The sequence below is a fragment of the Tetrao urogallus genome (assembly GCF_951394365.1).
Source record: "Tetrao urogallus genome assembly, chromosome: 5".
In the NCBI taxonomy this organism is placed as follows: Eukaryota; Metazoa; Chordata; class Aves; order Galliformes; family Phasianidae; genus Tetrao; species Tetrao urogallus.
Window position 1 is genome coordinate 30,036,248 of NC_136818.1, and position 21,948 is coordinate 30,058,195.

A 21,948-nucleotide genomic window follows, 5' to 3' on the forward strand; every position below is an offset into this window, starting at 1 on the left:
TGAGTAGGAACAAAAACTCCCGCGGGGCATTCAAGGAGCAAAGGCCCTCAACAGGAACCCAGAGAGCTTCAAAGGGGCCACTGGAGCAGAGCAGCCATCAGGCTGAGCAGAGATCAGATGGCCCCCCACCAGCAGCCCCCACTGGGCTTCTGCTAGGCCAGAGCATGCTCTGGTCACCTAACAACGGCACGTGCCATGTGCCAACAGGACTCTGATTTTTATTTTTTTCTTTAACTTTTATTTTACAACACATAAAGACATCATTTTACAATCTAGTAAAAAAAAAAAAAAAAAAAGACTTCACAAAAGCCTCTCAGAAGCGCAGATCCATCACACTCATTTCAGAGGTTCCACTGCTCCTCCATCTCCTTCATGGGGTTGGCACGGCAGCACGGGGGGGTGGTGGGGCTGCCCTTTGGCTCCGCTCTGCAGACATGTGCTCCAGGCGCTCCGTGTAGAACCCATTGAAGTCCAACCTGTAGGACAAAGCACAGGAAGGAGTCAACCTGCTCGCCCTGCAGCCCCAAGCAGTTAACACGCTGCTGCAGCACAAGGCACCACCCATAGCATCAGCCTATCTCCTTTGTAACCCAGGCGGTGCCTCAGTGGCACAGAACCGCACAGAACCACCTGCCCCACTCTGCTGCGGCCTTCCCCAGGCACATCTCCGCAGCGCAAAGTCATGCAACTGAGAATAGTTCTTCCAGTGCTTGAGAGGAACTTACAAGCAGGCAGGCAGTGATAGGACAAGGGGAAACTGATTTAAACTGAAAGAGGGGGAGCTTTAGATTAGGAACAAATTCTTCACCCAGAGGGCAGTGAGGCCCTGGCACAGGCTACCCGGAGAAGCTGAGATTGCCCCATCCCCAGTGGCTTTAAGGCCAAGCTGGATGGGGCCCTGTGCAGTCTGATCCAATGCTTGGCTACCCTTCCCACAGCAAGAGGAGTGGAACTATCTGATTTTTGAGGTCCCTTCCAACTTGAACCATTCTGTGATCCTATGAGAAACGTGCACCCTAGCAGCACCAAACAGCAGGGGCCAGCAGTCTGCACATCACACAGAAATTACTCTCCTCGTTTATCAAATAAGTTGTTCCAATACTTATGGAATGGGCATAATATTTGAGTTTCATGTTGCTTAACAATCTTACAGAAATGGCAGCAAATTGTTCCTTGATGTTTTTCATGACTGGGGAAAACAGCTTCGACAGATGGAATTTATCAGCTGCTTTCTCCTGCCTGAGCAGCTTACATCCCTTTTGTCCTTTAAATGTTATGCAAAGGACACATGACACTAAGGCAGAATTATTTACTGAATTTTGATTCCAACTTATGGGCTTACACAGGCAGGACTCATTTACATCCTGTTCCTTTCCAACTCTGTTTTTAGGATTAAATTATCTTTGGTAACTCCTAAGGATAGGTGCAGTCCTTCCCAAATCCCACTCAGTATTCTCATTCTGTGGCTGGAGCACACATTCACTCTTTTTTGCATCACTCTGTACGTCCCAGTGATCCTCCTCCATGCTCAGCCTTCCCGTTGCTTCCAAATTTGTGAAAGAAGGATAGCACTAGCAGCACTTAATGAGTGAAGATTTTAGGGCATTTGGATTCAAAGTCATCCACCTGACAGTTCCCTCTGCTCTGATGCTGCACCCTTTCCCAACTGGGCAGTGACTGTGGGGCACTTTCTGCAGCCACCAACTCTCTGTCAGCACTGCTGATGAAGCCAAGACACCCGAGCACCCTCAGCATGCTGAAGATCTGTGGTTACAGTTCGTAAGAGAGGATTAGCATATCCCACAATCTATTCTCTCTCTATCTCAAGTATGTTATTTTAGATGCAATCGTTTTCATTCTGGTCCCTGGGTTCCTGTTGCTACAGTGTCCACAACTGGATCTGATAATTTGTGCAGACTGAATGAGAGCCGGCCATTCGCCGTGGTGCTTCCGCTTCTTAAAATGCTATTAAGCAGCCCCTGGAAATGGAAGGACACATTCTGCTGTGTGTCCTGCTAACATACAGTATTTTAGATGAGGAAATGGGGACACCTGCTTTTGTAACTCAAAGTCCATCTGTGCCAAAACCCTCAGTGAAGATTTGCATGGTCCTATGCAGTCCTGACTGGGAGACATGACAGTGATGGCAGCATTAAGACACAGTACTTCCTTTTTAGCCCTTCTACAGAAGTGGGATGTGGAAATGCCTGGGGGCAGAGGCCTCAGACCCTGCTCTGAAAGCAGCCTGATGCAGTTTTAGGTCACCGTCCTTAGTGCAACCAGACAACGGAAGCATTCTGTTTTCTTACATCCTGCTGAATCACCATCCTTCTCTATTCATCAGAAGCAGGAAGAACTTGTGAAGAACAAGTCTGAAGCACTTGGGAGCACTGCCTGCACAGCTTCTGCATGGATCAACTCCCAGCCACAGCACCAGGGACGTGGCATCAAATGGGATGCAACACCAGTCTCCATGGTGCAGCACCACAAGAGAGAGCTTCCACCATCCTATGGAACCATAAACAGTTCACAGAAGGGTGGAGAGTCAATGACAAAAAAGGAGAACCTCTGCTAAGTTAGGAATAGTGGGAGGACACCTGACACCTGAGCTATTGGCAGAAAAGGCATTGGTGTAATCTCTGGCACAGCGTGTGATAAAGTGTGATGGAAGGCTGCAGGACTTCTGTGTCTTGACAGAAAGGATTGTCAGGGACTTGATACTGTTCTGCATTTCTAAGCAAGGTGAAAACCAGCTCCAGCCTGGGCTGAGCTGGGTGATGCCACCAACAGAAGGATCTCAACATGTTCCTGCTGAGACTCGAGGACTGTGGGTCACAATGCTCTTCTATGAAAAGAGCAGGCAACCTGGCCATCAGCACTATGTTGGCCATGCCCAGCACTGCCTGCAATGACATCCAAAAGCCCGATCTCCTGCTGGAACACTTCATAAAGCAGTGTGAACTAACACATGGATTAGAACAAAAAAAATTCACAAAATTCAAAAGACTATTTTTCAAAGTATGGCCTGAAACACAAAGTGACATTTCTTGCAATTTCAGTCTTTCCTCTGATGAGGCAGACACACACAGCTATAAAACAGCAATCACTGCTTCTGGGCTGAATCTGAGCTACTGAGAGAAAACCCCTGGCTCACCTGTAGATGATGTTAAGCATGCTGTGCTCACAGTCATTGGTGCTGTAAACACTTAGCCGGTCCAACAGATCCAGCAGATGCGTTGAGAAATTAGTATCAAACTTGTTGATGGTTGCTTCGAAGCCAGATGTCAGATGGAGGTTATCAGCATGCTCCGCTAAAAGCTATCAAGACAAAGGACTTGTGTTTGTCAAGGAGATGCAACAGTACCATCCCTTTTTCAAAACCTGGTCATAAATACTGCCATAAAACTTAATGGTAACTCAGGCACTGCAATAACATTTTCAAAACAGCTGCAAGATCCTCAGTGGTTAAAAACCTTGCCTTGCCCATCTGGGAGGACACCAAAGTAGACCCCAGTAGAATAATCCTCAAATATATGCTGTTGGTTATTTTCTACTAACAGCAGAGCATAACAAGTGGCTTAGTAAGTGTGCGTCTAAACGGAAAAATATAGAAACACAGACAAGGCAAATATCTCATATACAGAAGGGAGGGGCTGTTGGACTCCAAGCTTACTGGCTCATCCACCTTCATGCACACAGCTGGAAATACAGCTAAGAACTGAAGAACAATTGCAGCAACTGCTGTGGGAGACAAGGTCCTCGAAGCAGACTTGAGAGTGCTATCAGTGCTCCACAGTGTCCTCAGAAATATCCCCACATTCTACAAAGATTCTGCTTTTGGGGCCAGAGGTGTGCTGGAAACCAGAAAGGTCCACCTGTAGGAGGCAGGACAGCCACTCCGATCAAGCTGCAGCCCCAGGCAACATTTACAGAGCCCATCAATGCACCCAGCGCCCCACCTTGTTAGTCAGCTTCTTCTTTGCAGTCTCTTCGGCACGCTCTTCCTCTGTAGGTGGGCCCAGCATTGTGCCATGTTCTAGGCTGAGCCGGTCCATCTCGCTATCCAACTTCATGCTCTGGGTGAACCTCTGTAAAGGGCAGAGGGTTGGGGACCTGGTTAAAACCCATCTCCTTCACAACAGCAATGCATGAGGTTGATGCACCCCTCCTAGGCCTGCAGCTAGTTAATCCCCCTAAAGCTAACTGTCTGGTTTTCTTTTGTTTTTAAATGGGTTCCCTGATACACTGACTAGACTTTGCCTAAGGAGATCAGTCTTCATGGCTGGTCCTCAGCTGGCTTCTGCACGAACAAAAACCTAGCCAGCCCTCCAGTCTTCATCTCAAATTCTGCTGCAAGAATGGATGAAGAGAGGCAATTAGGTCCACAGGAAACTGTTTCAACACTGGAAAAGAAGAGCGCATAGAATTTTGTGGAGGGAACAGCCACAGAAATCATGTGGAGGAAAGTTTGAGCTCATAAAGCCTGTTGTGGGTGGGAAAAGAAGCTCTTCTGACTACACTGAGAGCAAGAGAGCAATCATGTTAAGAGATCATCATGGCTGCCTTGCACACAGAGCAGCTGGCATGATAAAATGGGGGAGACTGTACATACCTGCATGCAGTTTGTGAACATGACACACACAGACATCAGTTTGGAGAAGATCTTCAGCAGCTCAGGGTTGGTCAGCATGCAGTCCTTCAGGCAGTTGTCCAAAAAGCTTGTGTGGTGGCTCAGAACATCATCAATATTAGAAGCCTGTTGGAGGACAGTACATTAATGAAAAACCAAACCAGGACACCAAAGCTTTAGACCAGCACTGCCAATGTATCTGCTCAACTCCCGTCAGGATCAAAGCCTAAATTTGATCCTGTACCGCACTGTACAGAACTCAGTGGAGCCATTTGCTATGTAACACAGAGCAGCCTATGTCTCTGCTCTTGTTTTAGTTAACAGTGCCAAAGCAACCTAGGATGCCATCTTTTTTTGCTTTTTAATGCTTTCCTCTCATGTAGTCATGTCCAAAGAGGCTGTATGCCTGAAACCAGCCACAGCCAGGCAATTCCAGCCAATGCTCTGGCATGTGTTCCAGGCAAACAACAAAGCTGCAGGCTGGGCCAGGCTGATGGCAAGACAGACAACATGTATTCGCAGCTTTGCTGTAGCTTTCACTTGATCTGCCAGTAATCAAGCATCATCCTTTACTTGCCTGATGAATTTCACCTGCCTAAAAGTAACTCAAAAGTCCGGACCACTACTGCAGTCAGGTAAAAAGGGAAAGGAGAGATGTGTTTACCAAATCCTTGGTCTTCCAGTAACAGATTGTTTTCTCTGTTGTCTGGAACCTTCTAATCTGAATTTATTACATCACATTTCAGAAGGCATCTGAGGGCTTCTTTAATTCCAGCCTGTTCTGGAATGTCAGTTTCTGTTCTTCTGGGGTCTTCTCATTCTTGGCTTTAAACAGGGAGGTAGGATGCTCACTGGGAATATGCTTCTCTCTGAGGTGATAAAAGCATCTCACATGCCCATCAGGAGATAAAAACTGCTACCTGGAGTTTGTGCTATGGCAAAGAGTTATAAAGTCACAGACTTTATGTTGATCAATGAACCAGGAACACTGCGTTACACACTTAGAAAATCTCTCAGCCCAGAACACTGCATGTCCGTGAAAGGAGAGGTCAGGCGTATTTTGCCCAGATGCCCCCTTGTCAGGCATAAAAACCAGCAGGAAATGAGCTTAGCCTCTCCCAGACATCACAGGGATGAAAAAGTTCTCCAGCCTAGTGGAAATGGACCAGAAGAATAACCATCTGAAGAGGAAAAACACTTTTTACAACAAATAGTCCTTACTATGAAAAATGAAGTGAAAGGCCTCTTCCTGCCTCAAAGGCCTAATCTTTGGCAGTTCCAAGGAAGAGAAAGCACAGACGCAGCTTTTAAGAGAGCTGCTAGTCAGCCAAGGAATCAGAGGAAGATGTCTGGTCCTGCTTGTGATCTTTGCACCTCACATCCTTCTTCCTTATCCACACTTTTTTATTCTTGGTGATGTTCAGCAGAATGCTGCCCTTCCGTAACAGGATGAAGAGAGCATGGAAGTTGGGCACAGACAGGAGGGTTCAGTAGAGGAAAGGGATACATGACTAACAAAGCAGAAAGGTGATGCAGAACAGCAGCACTGTTTGTAGTGTAATAAGAACAGTTCCTCCAATAAAACATTTAACAGTAACTAAAACAAGGCATCTTCTCCTTACATTAAATTTGGTAACATAAGATTGCTGTTCTAACTAGTCTCAAGCACACACACTCACCAATTTCAAGTTCTTCTCGAGAATGTGCCATGTTGGCTCCATCACTTCAAACATCATGTAATACTGGATATTCTGCACAAAATTCAGCATTCGCTGCCGCAGTGTGAAAGCACCAGCAAACCTAGGGGAGAAATCACGCCCACACAACTCTGAGCTAGCAAATGCCACAGAGAACCAACTTGCACAGCCAAGCAAAGCAGAGCTAACTATTTCTGTCCAGGCAAATTCCCTGCTGCAGTCTGAGAGTGATTACCAAGTTATTGCAGAACATCTCTGATTAACTTCCATGTATGGAAACGACTTTCCCCTCAACTGTGAGATTCAGAGCTTTGAACCTGCTGTGCACTAAACAGTTAATTTGTAATCTGATCACGTCCAACCATAAATGGACAGTATTAAATCCATTTTATCACTTTAACTAGTGAGACGTGTTTGCTAGCAGTGTGAAATATAACATGCAAAATGCTTCACGTTTCTTTCTAGCACATTCTAGCATATCTAACTCACTTGTTAAATGAATACTTGAGAACATCCTATCCATCAGTATGATCAGGAATCCCTGGATTTAAACAAATAACCTCCTATCTAGGGTATTCAATGCCATTTCACTTCAAAATTAGAATGGCAGAATTATACAGAGCTCAAGGTCTCAGGTTGTGACATAAAAATAAGAACAGCTTTCAACAAACTGGGACAAACTGAGCAATGGGGACTCTCTCCCCTCACGTTTCAGCTATGGGTACCCTGTCCACTGGTGACAGTCATGCTGTGAGCAGGGGCTTGCACTGCAGATCCCCCCAAGTCTCCTCCACTAATCCTTCTGAAGTGTCAAGAGAGCAAGAGCTCACATTGGCTGAGGTCAGTGCCGAGGTAGCTGAGGGTGTGAGAACTGAGTGCCATTGACAAGACAGAAGGTGTTTCCTTGCAGTGCCACAGGCCTGCCTTGTGCTCCAGTGAGATCATCTGAGACTGAGGGTGGCGGGCATGGAACAGGCTCTTCAGGGCAGAGGTCACAGCCCCGAGCTGCCAGTGCTCAAGGAGCATTCTCAGACATAGGAACTGGATTTTGAGTAGTCCTGTGTGAAGCCAGGAATTGGACTGAAAGATCCTTGTGAGTCCTTTCCAACTCAGGACACTGTGTGTTCCTACGATTCCTTTTCCAAACTTTGTGCCACCAAAGAGGAACAAGTCAAGCAGCCCGAGGATTATTGAGCAGACACTTCCTACTGCGTCCTAAAATGTTATGTTTGACCTCCCTCTACCAGTCAGAACTTTACAACGATCTGTTCCATGTCAAAATAATCCAAATCATGTCACAATGCATCTAACTAGGAAGAAGGAAACCCAAAGCCTCAGCAGAAAAGGAAGCCATACCATTTAGCTGAATGTAGGGAGAACTGCTTGGCTGTCTTATTGCTGATCCAAACGTTGCACAACTGCCTTTCCACATGTTTGCAATAGAACATGTGTCTGAAAAGCATCTGGTATCTTGTCAGTGCTTTCCTGGAAAGAAAGGAGAAAACCATTCAGATTAAGCTTTCTTCAGATTGACAGAAAGCTGTGAAGGCTGAGGCTACTTTGAGGCAAAGAGACTTAACACAATATGCTCCTTACGCCTTTAGGCACACAGATCTTCACTGAAACAATTCTAACAGATGAAAAAAAAGCATTTGTAATCATCTCAAAGAATTCCTCCTGAAGTGTCCCTCCTTCACACTTCCTGCCACCAGGTACTTCATGAGCCTTCTTCTCTGATGAGATCAACCTGCAGAAAGATCACTCACATACAAACCGGGTCTGAAAGCTTCCAGTTACGTCACTGCTGCAGTAAGGCTGCAACGACTGCCAAAACATTCACCAGGATTCTCCAAGAAGATTAAGAAAAACTGCAACCAAGCTACAGGCAGCATCACCCTGCCTGCAACACGCTGTCAGAAACAGATGGGATGCTTATTTATAGCCTCGGGGACTGGGTGCAGGTCTGCGCTCAGACACTTCAGCGTAGGAGCCCACAGAGCTCCAGCCAATACAGTTCATGAAGCTGTACCACTTAGCATTTTCACTTCCATAGTTACAATCAAAGTTAATATACCCAATTTGAAAGAAAGAGACATAATTTCAGAGACACTGTGTCATTAAGGAAGTTCCACTGTGTCAACTGATAATTTCACAGAAGTGAGAGGATACTGCTGGCATTTAGCACCTTCCACTGTTTGCCCCATTTCCCTGGCTCACAGCCTGCCATTGCCCTGTTTCTGTGGAGAAACAAGTCACCACAGAAAAACAAAGAACTCTGTTTATTCTACCTCAATTTAATGCAAAATGGCCTGCTGCAATATTCTAGCAGCAGCCAGTAGTATCCTTCTAGTTTGCAACCAGGGCTACCAGAAAGCTTTTTTGCACTTCACATTGAGAAATGTTTGATTGCAAACATAGAAATTCTTAAATGAGAGTTCACTTTCAAATAAAAAATCTTCTCAGAAAGATCCTTCAAAAAACCATGGACAAACAGAAGCTGGGGGACTGGTTACAAGAAAAAACAGAGACCAGGCTCATAAAGTATCCTTTGATCTACGTCTTTCCATCATTTAAAATCAACTTTCCATGCATATCTTAGGCATGGACTGGTAGCACTGTACTGAAGAGAGAAGCCCTAGTCTACCAGACGAGCATGTGCAAATCAATAACCCCAAAGCATTCTCTACTTATCAACAACTTTTAGTGTCACTTTAAAGACAAACTTTGCAGCATTTTGCTGTTTGGAAATGTGTTGTAAACCTGTACAAAAGCTTCTGCCTTTTTTTTGTTTTTTTTTTTAGTGTATAGATACCTTACCTGTTTATAATTAGGGATAGAGGCCACTTAACAATGTAGTCAAAGGAAAATGCTTCCAGACCACTGAGAGTAAGCTCTGTGGGATCTGCACCAATAATGGCCTTTTCCTGCTTCGTTTCTATGGCCAATACTCTCAAGAGCTGCGTAATGAGATCATGGGGCATCAAGTCAATCTATAAGGAAAAGCAGGGAAACAATGAAGCCACGGGGTACTCGCAACTTCCAGGTAACAACAGTTAAGTGGCAAATTATCAGAGTCATTCTCAAGTCACTGGATCAGCCAGGGAGTGATGAGGAATGGCACCATCTGGACAGTGCTGCAGCAGACAGTGTTGCTGTGCTGCTTACCAAGTCATCTCAATCTCCCCAAGCACAGTTTGTATGCTGGTTCACATTTGTAAAGGCTTTCAACTGAGCTGCAACAATCATTAGTAGTGAGAACTTATAATCAATGATTTTCTTGCACTCCAAAATGGACATCCAAGTTTGAGAACGTGGCTGAGAGATACATTACTCCTTTCACCTCATCCTGATGCCACTCAAAAGCACTTTCTCTGTGCTCAGACATCAACAAGAAAATGCAGCCCCTTGCTGCATGATCAGAGCTTCCCATTGCTAATGTCAATGAAATAAACATACTTCACCCGAGAAGGCCTACAGAAATATAGCCACCAATTCTTCTTTCTTCCACTGCATTTTCTGCAGTTTCTCATAGAGAAACACAGAGATTTCCTCAATACATGGCAAGCCTTCCGCTTACACACTTTTTTACCTTTAAATCATCCTTGAAAGGATCTGTGTTGGCTGTGCTCATTCGCAAGGCCAACTCAAGCAATGCTTCTAGCCTAGTAGTTATGATGTCATCCACAGGCTTCTTAAGTTCCTCTTCTGTGAGATCCATGAAGTGAACAAAAAAGTCCCCTTGATCCATCAGGAAATAATGTTTTATAGATCTGCTCAAGAAAATGAAGATCACTGATTATGTTTCCAAAAAAACATGTTTTTTAACTTGCTTTTTAACAGACAAAAACAACCTATTTGGATTTTTTTTTTTTAACATGTGCTGTCCTACTTCCGGTCACCTCAGTCAGAACGCTGTTGTGCAGCTGTTCTTCTGCTGCTGTAAAAATGTACCCTGAGAATAAAAGTATGCACTGCACTGCTAGGCAATGGATTACACTGCTATCCTGGACAACAACCCAACCTCCAGAGTCCAGAACCATCCGAGAGGCAGCTGCCATTTCAGAGCAAAATCATGGACTCTCTTGTCCAAGTGTCTGCACTGACTTCTGAAGCAGTTTGTGTGCTTGTGTTGACTTCTGCTATAGTATGATGCACCAACTACAATTTTCACCAGGCCTCAGGGAGAGTCAACTGCAATGGGATTGGAAATAGCTCTCAGGAAAGCTGGAAGATGAAGTTTGCATCTTGCCAGAGAATATACATAATCACTGCCACTTTTTGGAGCAAAAATGGTACTAGCATAGCCTTAAACCACTGTAGTTGTAGGCAATTTCAAGACTGAGTCAGATAAAGTCAGATTAAGCCTAGTGGCCAGTTTTGGCAAGACGTAGTTTTGGTGGTAGCCTTCCAGTAGGAAGTTGGACAAGAGACTCCTAAAGGTCCCTCCCATCCAACATTTCTACGATTTTACATTTCTTTTTTATTTTATTTCAAGAGAAAACAAATCTATCTTTTTCTTTTTCTTTCTCTTTCTCTTATTCTTTTTCTTTTTCTTTTTTTTTTCAGGTCAACATTTCTAACAGAAACAGAGAGAATATCCCAGGAAAAAAATGCTAACTTTAAAACCTGACATTTGCAATCAGAACCAACCTATTTAAGATGTACTTAAGAAAATAAATCAAACCTTAGGTGAGCCACAAGCTCTTTCTCCTCCATTAGGAAATCCAGGAGAACTTTGCTAGCATAGTTATATGCTTTTTCTATTTGTTCCACGTATGCTCGCTCTTTTAAAGTATAGATGACCTCTTTAGCCACAGGGCAGGTAACATCACGTCCACATTCTCGCACAACATTCAAATATTTCCCTGAAAAGAAAACAGTGATCCATGTTTGCACCAACTGTATGTGCTGCCATGAGAGAAGCCTCCATATCACTGTTACAGAATGGAATAGAAGGTATATTGTGAAATTTTATATTGAGATCAACCTGAAACTGGAAAGGATTTAGATGCCTTTCAAAAGAAGATACAGAATTTAAACTAGGCTACTAATATTATGTTTAAGAAGTGATTTAGAAATGTTTTCTGCCCCCAGTGGTGGTAAAACACCTTTACAGATAGCCAAGAAAATCTGTTGTTGCACTTCATAAATAGCTTTTGAGAAGTTTGTACTTGCAGCAGGAAGCAAGCATAACCATCAGGCAGCACACAGCCTTTAAGTGCCCAGATAAAGACACCACAGACATCTAGCTCCACCTATCTAGTTGCTATAAAATTGTACCCATGTACCAGAGCAGAAAGACAGAAGCTCCTTTAACTGCTGACTCCTTCCCACATTTTCATGATTTGGAGTTGCTTTTAATCTTTCTGTTTCTTTGAGAAGTTGTAGCTGGACAATCCTTTAATTTATCTTTACAAAAACAATGGCAACGATCATCTCAGACTCCTCTTAAAAAATAAATCTATCTTTACCTACCCGTGCTTAGTATTTTGTCAGCCATTTTCTGCAAGAAAGAGGGAATCTGCTGCTGAACAACAGTGTATCTTTGATCCCAATACTTGTCGTTATAGTCCTCCTGAATCTTCTCCTTCTGCAACTCGTGTTCCTCAACCATGAATTCACTGGACAGTTAAAGCAGATGTTTAGAAGCAGGAAGTGGTACAATGGGGATTACTCTTTTGACCTGTTAGTATGGTCAGTGGGAATATGATATATCAGAAGTAAGGTCTCATGAAGATACATTTCAATCAAGAACTGAAATTAGTTTGTACTAAGACAAGTAGCATTTTGTGCTGTGTTTGTGCTAATCCACAGTCAATTACAACAGAAACCCTACAACAGAGCCCTATAATTCTATAGGGCTCAGGAATCAAGTCTAAATGTTATTTGGCTGTCAGAGCACAGGTGAGGAAGCTGGCCTTTGCTTTCTCACCATCAGAAAGGCATTCTTTTAAGCTATTTTAACTTCATTTTCTTCCCTCTTCGCATTCTGAAAATGCAGACAACAGGAATGTTGCATAAGCACAGAAAATGCTTTAAATAATTCAACCAATGCCAAGAAACTTCAAAGAGTATTGTTAGCTTGAATCATCATCATGATAGTGCACTACATTAACATAGATTCAGTGAGCTACGAGAATAGCATCCTATAAGAACAGAGCTCACAACTGTCCTGGAGAGGATGTAGATGTAAGAAGGGAACACAAAGAGGGACATGAGAGGAAGGGTATTTCTTAACTTTTTCATTTTGTTTTTATTCTGTAACTGTTCTTTACCTGTATGGGTCATTAATGATGCCTCGATATATCCACTTTTCCAGAATTTCAAAATAGGGCACACTGGCTGCCTTGGTTAGATACAGACACAGCTCCTGGGCCTGGCTGTCTCCTGTGTAGTTGAAAGTCTTATCGTGGAGTAAGCTCAGCGTTGACCCTCCCATACACTCACCCTTATCCACAGAAGTAGCTGAAATAAAAAATACAGATGTAAGACACACAAGATTCTTCATTTATATGCACAGATCAAAGAGATCAAGAAGACAGCAAAGTGCAAGTTTTTGCACTTGGGCTAGAGGAATCCCAGGCATATTTACAGACTGGAAGGAGCAGTCCTTGAGAGCAGCCCTGCAGAGAAGAACCTGGGGGTCCTCATGGATGAAAAATTTAACATGAGCCAGCAGTGTGCTCTTGCAGCTCGGAAAGCAAACGGTATCCTGGATTCCATCAGAAGAGGGGTGGGTAGCAGGGACAGGGAGGTGATTATCACTCTCTACTCTCATGAGTCCCCATCTGAAGTTGGGTGTGGGGCCCCAATACAGGAAATATGTGGAGCTGTTGGAGAGGGTCCAGAGGAGAGCTACAAAAATGATCAGGGGGCTGCAGCACCTCCCCTATGAATATAGGCTGAGGGAGCTGGGCTTGTTCAGCCTGGAAAAAAGAAGGCTGCAGGGTGACCTCACTGCAGTCTTTCAGTACCTAAAGGGAGCCTACAAACAGGAGGGGAATCAACTCTTTGAAAGGGTAGATAACAGCAGGACAAGGGGAAATGGTTTTAAGTCGAAGGAGGGGAAGATTTAGGCTGGATGTCAGGAGGAAATTCTTTACAGAGAGAGTGGTGAGGTGCTGGAACAGCTGCCCAGAGAGGCTGTGGATGCCCCGTCCATCCCTGGAGGTGTTCAAGGCCAGGTTGGATAGGGCCACAGGCAGCTTGGTCTGGTATTAAATGGGGATTAATACCAGATTAAATCTGGTATTAAATTAAAGTTGGTGGCCCTGCGTGTGGAACAGGAGTTGGAGATTCATGATCCTTGAGGTCCCTTCCAACCCGGGTTATTCTGTGAGATCTGGACTCAGGTAGACATAAGGTATCTCATAGCTTCTACATCATACATGGAGATTTTTCTCTCAAGATGCTAATGAAAAAATCCCATATCTCAATGACTTGCTTAAGAAATCTCTGATCTCAAAATCACATCTATTCTCCACTGTAACCCTGAACTAATCATGTACACTGCTTGAAACACCTGGACTTAGGTAGATTCATAATAAAATTCACCATTTGCATTGCAAAAGGGATATAAGGGACAGAGGAAGAGGAATACAGTAGTGTCATGAGCTTGAGACTGAAGTAAATCTTCAAACAGATGGCTAACTGTAGTGTTCCAAAAATGTGAATATTTCGGGAAAAATAAATACCAAGATGGATCATCCATTTCCAGATTCTATATAGAACAGATATTTGTGTCCAGATAAATTTTCTGGGCTGAGTAGAGAGAAATGCAAGAGTAACCTCATGTCAAAGAGTTTAATTTAAGCAAAACTACTGAGGAAACAATACAAGGGAGCGAGAAAATGAAGCTATTAAAATGGTATTAATGAAGAGACTGCAAACCACTCCACTTCTGTATGAGCAGTTATGTGACAGGAGGCACTCGTGGGGGATGCGCATGCCATGTATGTTCTCAAATGGGTTATACTGTGCCTCTTCACACAGCACTTTTATTCTGAGGTATAGTAACAACAGGCATGATTCAGAGAACCTACTGCTCTCAAAAATGGCAGAGGTCTGACAAGTACAGTCCTCCTCTTAATCCCTCTTATTTAATATAACAAAATTGAAATGACACATACCCTGTCTGTATTGTTTATTTGTCTAGTTTTCATGCACCTGTCTAAACATAAGGACTGTATTTTTTAAATTTACCAAGTGAAGAAAGAATCTCTAGGGTCCTCATTGTGGGCTGGATATAAAACCAGAGTTTCTGCAGCGAGAGAAGTCCCTGTCTCTGAAGATGTTCCAGCTGGGTAATTAGTATCATGTATTCCTTGATCAGAGTCCGCATAGCAGCAGCCAGCGCATGATTTACCTGTCCATACTCAAAGGAAGACTTCTCCTCTATAAACCTGTAAAATGCAAAATAGAATCTCGTCTAGACAAGGGAATTTCCAACATTTTCAGGAATTTCAACTTCAGAACACAGTAGAAGCACAAGAGAAGATACTGCATTGGAAAACGTATTGGTTTTCAGCTAAGTTTTAGGTTTAGCATTTGCTCTCTGGCTCCTGTCTACTTCTCACCACCACACTTCTTAGTTTAGAAAGCTGTAGGAAAACATTTCCTTCTAAATTGAAGGGGATCTAGAATTACTTGCAAATCCACTATAAAAAAAAAGTGAGTGCCAGTATTTTCAAGGCAATTGCCTTTGCACAACCTTATGATTAGGACAAGAGGACAGGAGGTCTCAAAAGGACACAATATCATGGAACCAAACACTGAGGAAAGCTTGCTACTAGCTTCAGGCTAGTGATTCACCTGATCAGTCTTAGCTGGCTCTGTGTATCTTATTTAGTGGACAGAGGCTTCTGAATGCAAGCCATATCACCTGGAATCAGTCAGGCAAAAAAGACTGGACAAATCACTTCCTGAAAGTGCTTCTCCCTCTTTGCTGATCTTCTGCTGATCAAATCAAATGCAGCATCCATATTACAAACTTCTGCTGTCAGTGAGGTGTACCTTACACTAAGACCTTTCAGCAATTACTTAGATAGCCACCAGAAACTAGGAAGCTGTAGGCTCTCCTGGTCAGCAGCACACACAAGGGTTGTCTTAGTCCTGGATGCCCAGGAGAGAGCAAAAAGCAGAAAGGAGGGAGAAAATCATAGCAAAGTGGGAAAAGACAAGCCACAGTAAGCAGACACATTTAAACTTTGCCAGTGGCAAGTCAGATGTTGGACAAAGCAAAGGCAAGGTGAAGGAAAACGCGAAGTGGTGCCACGTAGGAGAATGCCAGCTAAAACATATATAGCCAAAGCCATTTTAAATAAATTCTCTCTCTTTATTTTATACCCCTACAGGTTTAAATTTAGCTTGAAAGTCATCATATGCAAAATGACAGATTCCATATTCTGCAGCTTGATGCTTGAAGGAAAATATCCTCCTCTGGGAGGAAACAACAGCTCTGTACCTGGTGACAGCAGAGTAACTTGCTGCTACAGGAAGAATCCTGGTCACCAGCTCTTTGATGGACAAGTCCAAGTTTGGATCGACTAAAAATGCTCGGTTCTGCCTGCCAATGATAGGCTGTGCTGTGATGTATCTTCCATCCACACCAATCAAAACATACAGCAGGTCCTCCACAATCATGGATTCTTGGGATGCTAATGGCAGAGTACCTGTTTTCAAAGAGACAGCACAAAAGAACATAATCAGAACATGCTGCAGTACGTCCAGATCTTCCATTCATGCTCTAGCACCTGAAGCCTAAAAGGATGAGATACTACCATTCAGAGAGAACAAAGGAAGATCATACAAACCTGAACCAAGATACAGAGAAATAAAACTGAGTTACAGTCAACTCCACAATCTTAAACCTTGCTGTCCAGGAAACTAGAAGCCTTTGCTCATTATTTAAACCCAAAGCAAATCAAGTGGACAGAAATATGCATCCATCAACCATGGACGAGAGAACTTGCACTGTTCACTCTTCCATCCAAATGGGCTCAATTACACTGGACCTGAGTTCCAGCCTTGCCAACAATTCTCCTACCTCCCCTCCACTGAAGTACTCAAATACAAAGAATAAAACTCAAATACACAAAACAAAACGCTAGCTCAGCCAAAGCTACAAGTGAACTGCAAGCTATAGGGTCTCTGATTGGTGAAGTGAACTGGAAATCAGATACAAAGAAGTGCAAAGGACTCAAACTGAAATATAATGAAGTACATCAAAAGACTGGGGACCAGGATGGCTACAGTGTTCACCACAACTAGCCTTATCTCACAAAACCAGCTAACAATCCCTCTCCACTGTAGGACTGTATGTGCTGGTGCAGCATTAAACAGTTTTGAGAGGTGTCTGATCTTACCAGTGATTTCTGGGCACTACAGAATTTGTTAATCCCTAAGGAGGAAAAAAAAACCACAAAACATTTGATGTCACTGAGAATCTCTGTCATGTGGTTCAAAAGTCTGGAAAAAAAAAAACCATGGACTGTACATGTAAGCATCAGACATGCTTAAAATTCCCATACAGCTACACAAACCATTTGACAACAGGGAAACACGCAAGAATGAAACTACTTGTGATCTCTACTTTTCTGTGCCCCTAAGACAAGGCACAAATCCATGCCAGGAAGAAGCTACTGGATTCGTGCAGGTGTGTCTACCTTCTTGCGGAATAGAGCATGAACCTCTAGCACAACTGTTGCCTTTCTTTAATCTAATTTACAAATCACAAACTCTGGTATCATGTATTTACAAATACACAGCTCTGTCTAAAGCTATAATACAAAAGAGTGAGATCAGTCCTCTATTGCTCTGACTACAAGCAAATCAGGGAGGTTGTCATAGCCTTACTGGAGAGGAGAATGAGCTGCATGGATTGATGAATGCTCCCCGAAAGGTGCAACTGCAGATTTTTCAGCTGAGAACACAGATGGGATGCTCCTGCAGTATATTGTGTGGAAGAAGGACTGGGAAACTCAAAACAGATTAAATCTTATGGATTAATGGTGGAGTTGGAAGCTAGCACAGAAGAAACACTTTGAAGAAAACACATCTGGTTGGGTATTGTTGGGTTTTTTTTGAACCCTGTTCATTCCACAGATTTCAAGGAGGCAAGTTTTGCTTTCATCCTAATTATGACAGAATCTGAACGGCTCTTCTGAACAAGTACAAAACATAATTTTCACTATGTACCACATACCTATAGGTACTGTTACGTCAGTGCTTAGAGCAGTGCCAATTAAGAAATCCCCAATAAGCGCAGGCCTCTCGTACACCCAGGATGGAAACACTGGAACAGGCTGACCTGAATTCTTCTTATTTTGCTTATCTCGGAGCATTTTTCGTGTAAGCTCAAGAGGCTGATGAGAAAGGAAAAAAAAAAAAAAAAAAAGAGAGAAAAGAATGAACAAAGAGAGATGTCTGGAAGTACAAAAATTTTTCAATTTTAAGCAGAAATTGACTATAAGCCAATAATTTGAAAACAGAAAGTGGAATAATTGATATTTCAGTAGAATGGTGTAGGTTTTAATCATCATTTTTTTAACATCAAATTAGTTCCAGAAGGAGAAAGTAGCCACATCTCATCCAAGGAGAACATGCGAATAGGCCAATGACCACCTCTGAAATCAGTTTCCGCACACTGCCCAAGAAGTAGGTGCACATGAAATGCCATCCAGACAATACATTGGTGGAAAATGAAAGCGATTTTGCTCTGATTGCAAAGGAAGTGAGCTTTTACAAGACCATAACAGTTTCCATTCCTGGCACTGGATCTCTGTCAGTAAAATAAATATGGTGAAAGACTAATATTCAGCTTGAGAGCTCTATGTGATGTACAAAAACTGCCACAAGTGCAAAAACATGGGGGATGTGCTTATGAAAGCCATTTCTTAAGCTCCACACGTACGTGAAATGGGATCTGCACAAAGTCATTTTATTTTCTTCTCATTGAAGATCTCAGAGGTGAGAGGAATGTGGGAAGGAAACAAGTGCACATAAGCTTTGCATCTTGCTGGCTTGTGCTGCCACTTCCTTTGGCTGCAAGCAGAACTGTGCCTCAAAGGAAAAGTATGCATGGCAATCAACTTGTATTTGAACATCCCAGAAAACACCACTTCCTCTTCTCTCCTCTTTGAGCAAATCATACATAAATCCTTTTTAAAAGATCTCTTCTCCTACTGGAAATTAATCTCCCTTTCAGGATCTAAATCAACTGCTTGACTCAGATCTTCCATGAAGGATTTGGATGAGACAGGCAAAAAGCCTGATATGCACAGTATAGGAGGATCAGAGTAGCTCCATCACTGACTAACAATGCCTTTGCAGCACTTATTTCAAGAACACTAATTCCAATAGCTAAGTAGACAAAATGGTTGTCTGCTTGGGGAACAATTTTACAAGGCACTGCACTCACACATCCTGGAGAACAGAGTTTTCAGCAAGGACAGAATGACCCATAAAGGTTGCTGAGCAAGCACTGCTGCAGGCAGGAAAGGAAACATCTGCGTGGGTTAAGGAGGTGCTTTGAAACAGGAAAATGAAATCACATCACTACGCCCCAGTGAGAACTGCTGTGCCTAAACTCAACTCACCTTACCTGACTTCAATAGAAAAGGCCGCTTTTATGAAGAACAGCACAATGATTTAATATAATTTGACAAATGCCATTTTGAGAGCAAATTCAGATTATCTGCATGGATAGGAATACCTGCAATTCCCCTACACAGCAAAAGTTAAGAGCACAGCTACATACGAACGGCAGGGAAAAATCTTACATGTAAGGTGAGGGAAGAGGCAGTACCTGCTGTGCACTGGAGTTGGCTGTGACAGAGCCAAGCTGCTTGCGCAACTCCTCAAGTTCCTGCAGAGAGATCTTGGACGTAGATGAGGGAATGGAGAAATTTGTGCTGCCACCAGCTGCCACGTTTGCTGTGAGTTCCGCTCTTTCTTTGGCATTTTGTTGCAAATACTGGAGTGTCTGTACATACATAAAACAAAAGAGATTTTGTGAACGCTGGTCAGCACACACTGCAGCAAAACACGTCTGCCCATAAGAGAGGTGAGCTGCTCAGACTACAGGTATTTCTGTTCCAGTCTCATGCCTTACAGTGGTCTAAATCAACAGTGGTGTAATTCTCAACAGTACTTAAAAAATTAAGTAAATGCTAGATCTGGATGTCTTCTGTTGACTGCAATGCATTCCAATGAATATTATCATCAGATAGTGTGCATATTTAAAATCACTGTGTTAATGCTACTGCCAAGTAGTTATAACATGCTCAGTTCTAACACAGAAACAAACCTCTTTGTCTTCTGTGAGCTTTGACAGTAGGTACACCAAAGAATCTAGATGTCTGGTATTTTTAGACTTCAGCTCATCATATTTCTTTAAAAAATCTTCAGGAGTTCTAGAAAACTCTGCTATTTTTACCTGTAAAAGACCACATGAATATTTAATGTTTAAGGTACATTATAATTCCAACATTCCAGAGCAAAGCATTGTACAAGGAGGCAGAAAAGATGCAGGCTGCTGCAGCCAGCAGAGCACTTCAGGGTTCAGGCTTTGACTGAACAATGCAGCATTGGCCTCACACTGGTAATTAAGATGGACTGATTTGGAAGGCAGCAATGAAAAGCAGTATTATGGTCACAGAAACACATCTGGTCATGAGGGTACCAGGCTTTAAATCCCAGACATATTCGATGATGTTCAAAGAAAAAAAAAAAAAAGCCAGATACTATTCAAAAAATTTTAAAGGTTGGAAAAAAGCACCTAAGATCATCTAATCCAATCGTTAACCCATTGCCACCATTAATGCCCACTAAACCATGTCCCTCAGTGCCACATCCCCACATTCCTTGAACACCTTCAGGGACGGTGACTCTACCACCTCCCTGGGCAGCCAGTTCCAATAACTTAGCACTCATTCTGAGAAGAAGTTTATCTTTATATCCAATCTGAACTTCCCCGGCACAACTTAAAGCCATTACCTCATCCTTTTGCTATTATCTGGGAGCAGAAGCCAACATCCACCTTCCCAGAACTTCCTTTCAGGGAGCTGCAGAGCAATAAGGTCTCCCCTGAGCCACCTCTTCTTGAGGCTAAACAATTCCATTTCCCTCAGCTGCTCCCATAAGACTTGTCCTCCAGACCCCTCACAGCTCTGCTGCCCTCCTCTGGATACACTCCAGGGCCTCAATGTCTTTCTTGTAGTGAGGGGTCCAAAACTGAACACAGCACTGAGGTTTTTTTTTTTTTACGATTACCTCCCTGATCCGGCTGACTAGACTGTTTCTGACACCACTGTTTCAGGATGCCACTGGCCTTCTTTGTCACTTAGCCACACTGCTGGTTCAATGTTCAGCTGACTGTCAACTAACATCCCCAGATCATTTACCTCCACTCAGCTTACCAGCCACTCTGCCCAGGCCCCAGCACCTGGCCTAAAGCTCATACAGCAAGCCTCAGCCCAGTGATCCAGCCAGTCCAGATCCCTCTGTACATCTTTCTACCCTCAAGCAGATCGACACTTCCTCCCAACTTGGTGTCATCTGCAAACTTACTGAGAGCGAATATAATCACATTTAATCACACAGCTACTATTTTTCATTTGATTTACTTCTCCAAGTAGATAATTCCTCTAATTAAAAATTGAACCAACCACACCAGGCACAAAATAAGCTACTTTTAACGCTTCCCCCAGAATGAACACACATCACAGGTACAGTGCTTGTACCAGCTCTGGCAAAGGAAGCTCAACACCTGCAGCGAGGCCCCAGGCACAGCTCCCTGCAACGCCACCCCTCTGCCCACCTTAGCGCTGTGTGCAGACACAGAGGTGGTGACATAGGGCGTGCGGTTCTTCTGCAGCAGGTCGATGTACACCTCAGCCCCCTCACCACCATGCACACGCAGCAGGCTGAGCAGCTCGTTGACATCGTGGTGGATGCGGAACTCATTCATGCTGTGAGTGAAAACCAACCTGCCGCTGCACAGGACACGGAGAAGAAAGGCAGAGAGTCAAGTTAGCGTTTTGGTTTAAGAATAATGCTTCCCAGCTGCGTTGTAAGCCCGCAGGGTGTGCTGAGGCATTGGACAGGAACAAAGAAACTTGCGTAAGGGGAGCTGCAAGGAAAGTCCCTCGTCCTGCTTGCTTCTGCCCTGCTGCAGACTCGGTCTAAGGGTGGAGAGTAGCAGGGCTGCCTTCCAGGCACCACATTAGCGGAGAGGTCTCCGAGGGCGGCGCTGACTCAAGGGGAGAGGGGCTGAAGCCCCGCAGAAGCTGCCGGGCGGGTTGTAAGGATGCCCGCCCTCTCCCAGCAGCGAGACCCGCAGGCTGGAAGGCAGGAGCCGAAGGGCTCGCACCGAGTGCCCGCCGCGGCCTGCCGTACGTATCAGAACCACGCGCTACAGACGCAACGCCGGGCCCGTTCCGAGCGGCTCCCTGCAGCAGCGCTGCGGGCCCAAAGCCGACACAGAGAACGGGGCCGGGCGCCCGCTCCGCTCTCCGTCCCCCAGCCTCCCGCAGCTTCCCGCCGGCCCCGGCCCGCTCCCGTCCCTCCTACCCGCCCGGAAGTCTCCGCCGCGGCCGCTCGGAAGCGCTGCGGGCGCCTGCG

General features: G+C 44.1%; 1 protein-coding gene across 1 annotated transcript; it reads right to left on the reverse strand.

The window, feature by feature from the left end:
* Nucleotides 1-320: 320 nt before the first annotated feature.
* TUBGCP2 (tubulin gamma complex component 2) lies at nt 321-21,307 on the reverse strand. Its single transcript, XM_079535212.1, has 17 exons — nt 21,146-21,307; nt 19,634-19,762; nt 19,133-19,309; nt 17,531-17,690; nt 15,791-15,998; nt 14,530-14,729; nt 12,603-12,792; nt 11,803-11,948; nt 11,012-11,192; nt 9,917-10,097; nt 9,145-9,317; nt 7,684-7,812; nt 6,310-6,430; nt 4,613-4,756; nt 3,960-4,088; nt 3,155-3,318; nt 321-476 (listed from the first exon to the last, which is right to left on the reverse strand). Exons 1-17 carry the CDS (start codon nt 21,293-21,295, stop codon nt 371-373), a joined length of 2,688 nt encoding a protein of 895 aa, XP_079391338.1. The 5' UTR covers nt 21,296-21,307; the 3' UTR covers nt 321-370.
* Nucleotides 21,308-21,948: the final 641 nt, after the last annotated feature.

Bases quoted from the DNA above. Each gene is read 5' to 3' on its own strand.
- TUBGCP2 (XM_079535212.1), bottom strand. From the start codon at position 21,295: ATGAATGAGTTCCGCATCCACCACGATGTCAACGAGCTGCTCAGCCTG. The intron at 11,193-11,802 runs GTAGGTAAAGAT...TTTTCTTTTCAG, and splicing joins TGACAAAATACTAAGCACGG to GGAAATATTTGAATGTTGTG. The intron at 4,757-6,309 runs GTGAGTGTGTGT...GTCCTCCAACAG, and splicing joins TCGAGAAGAACTTGAAATTG to GCTTCTAATATTGATGATGT.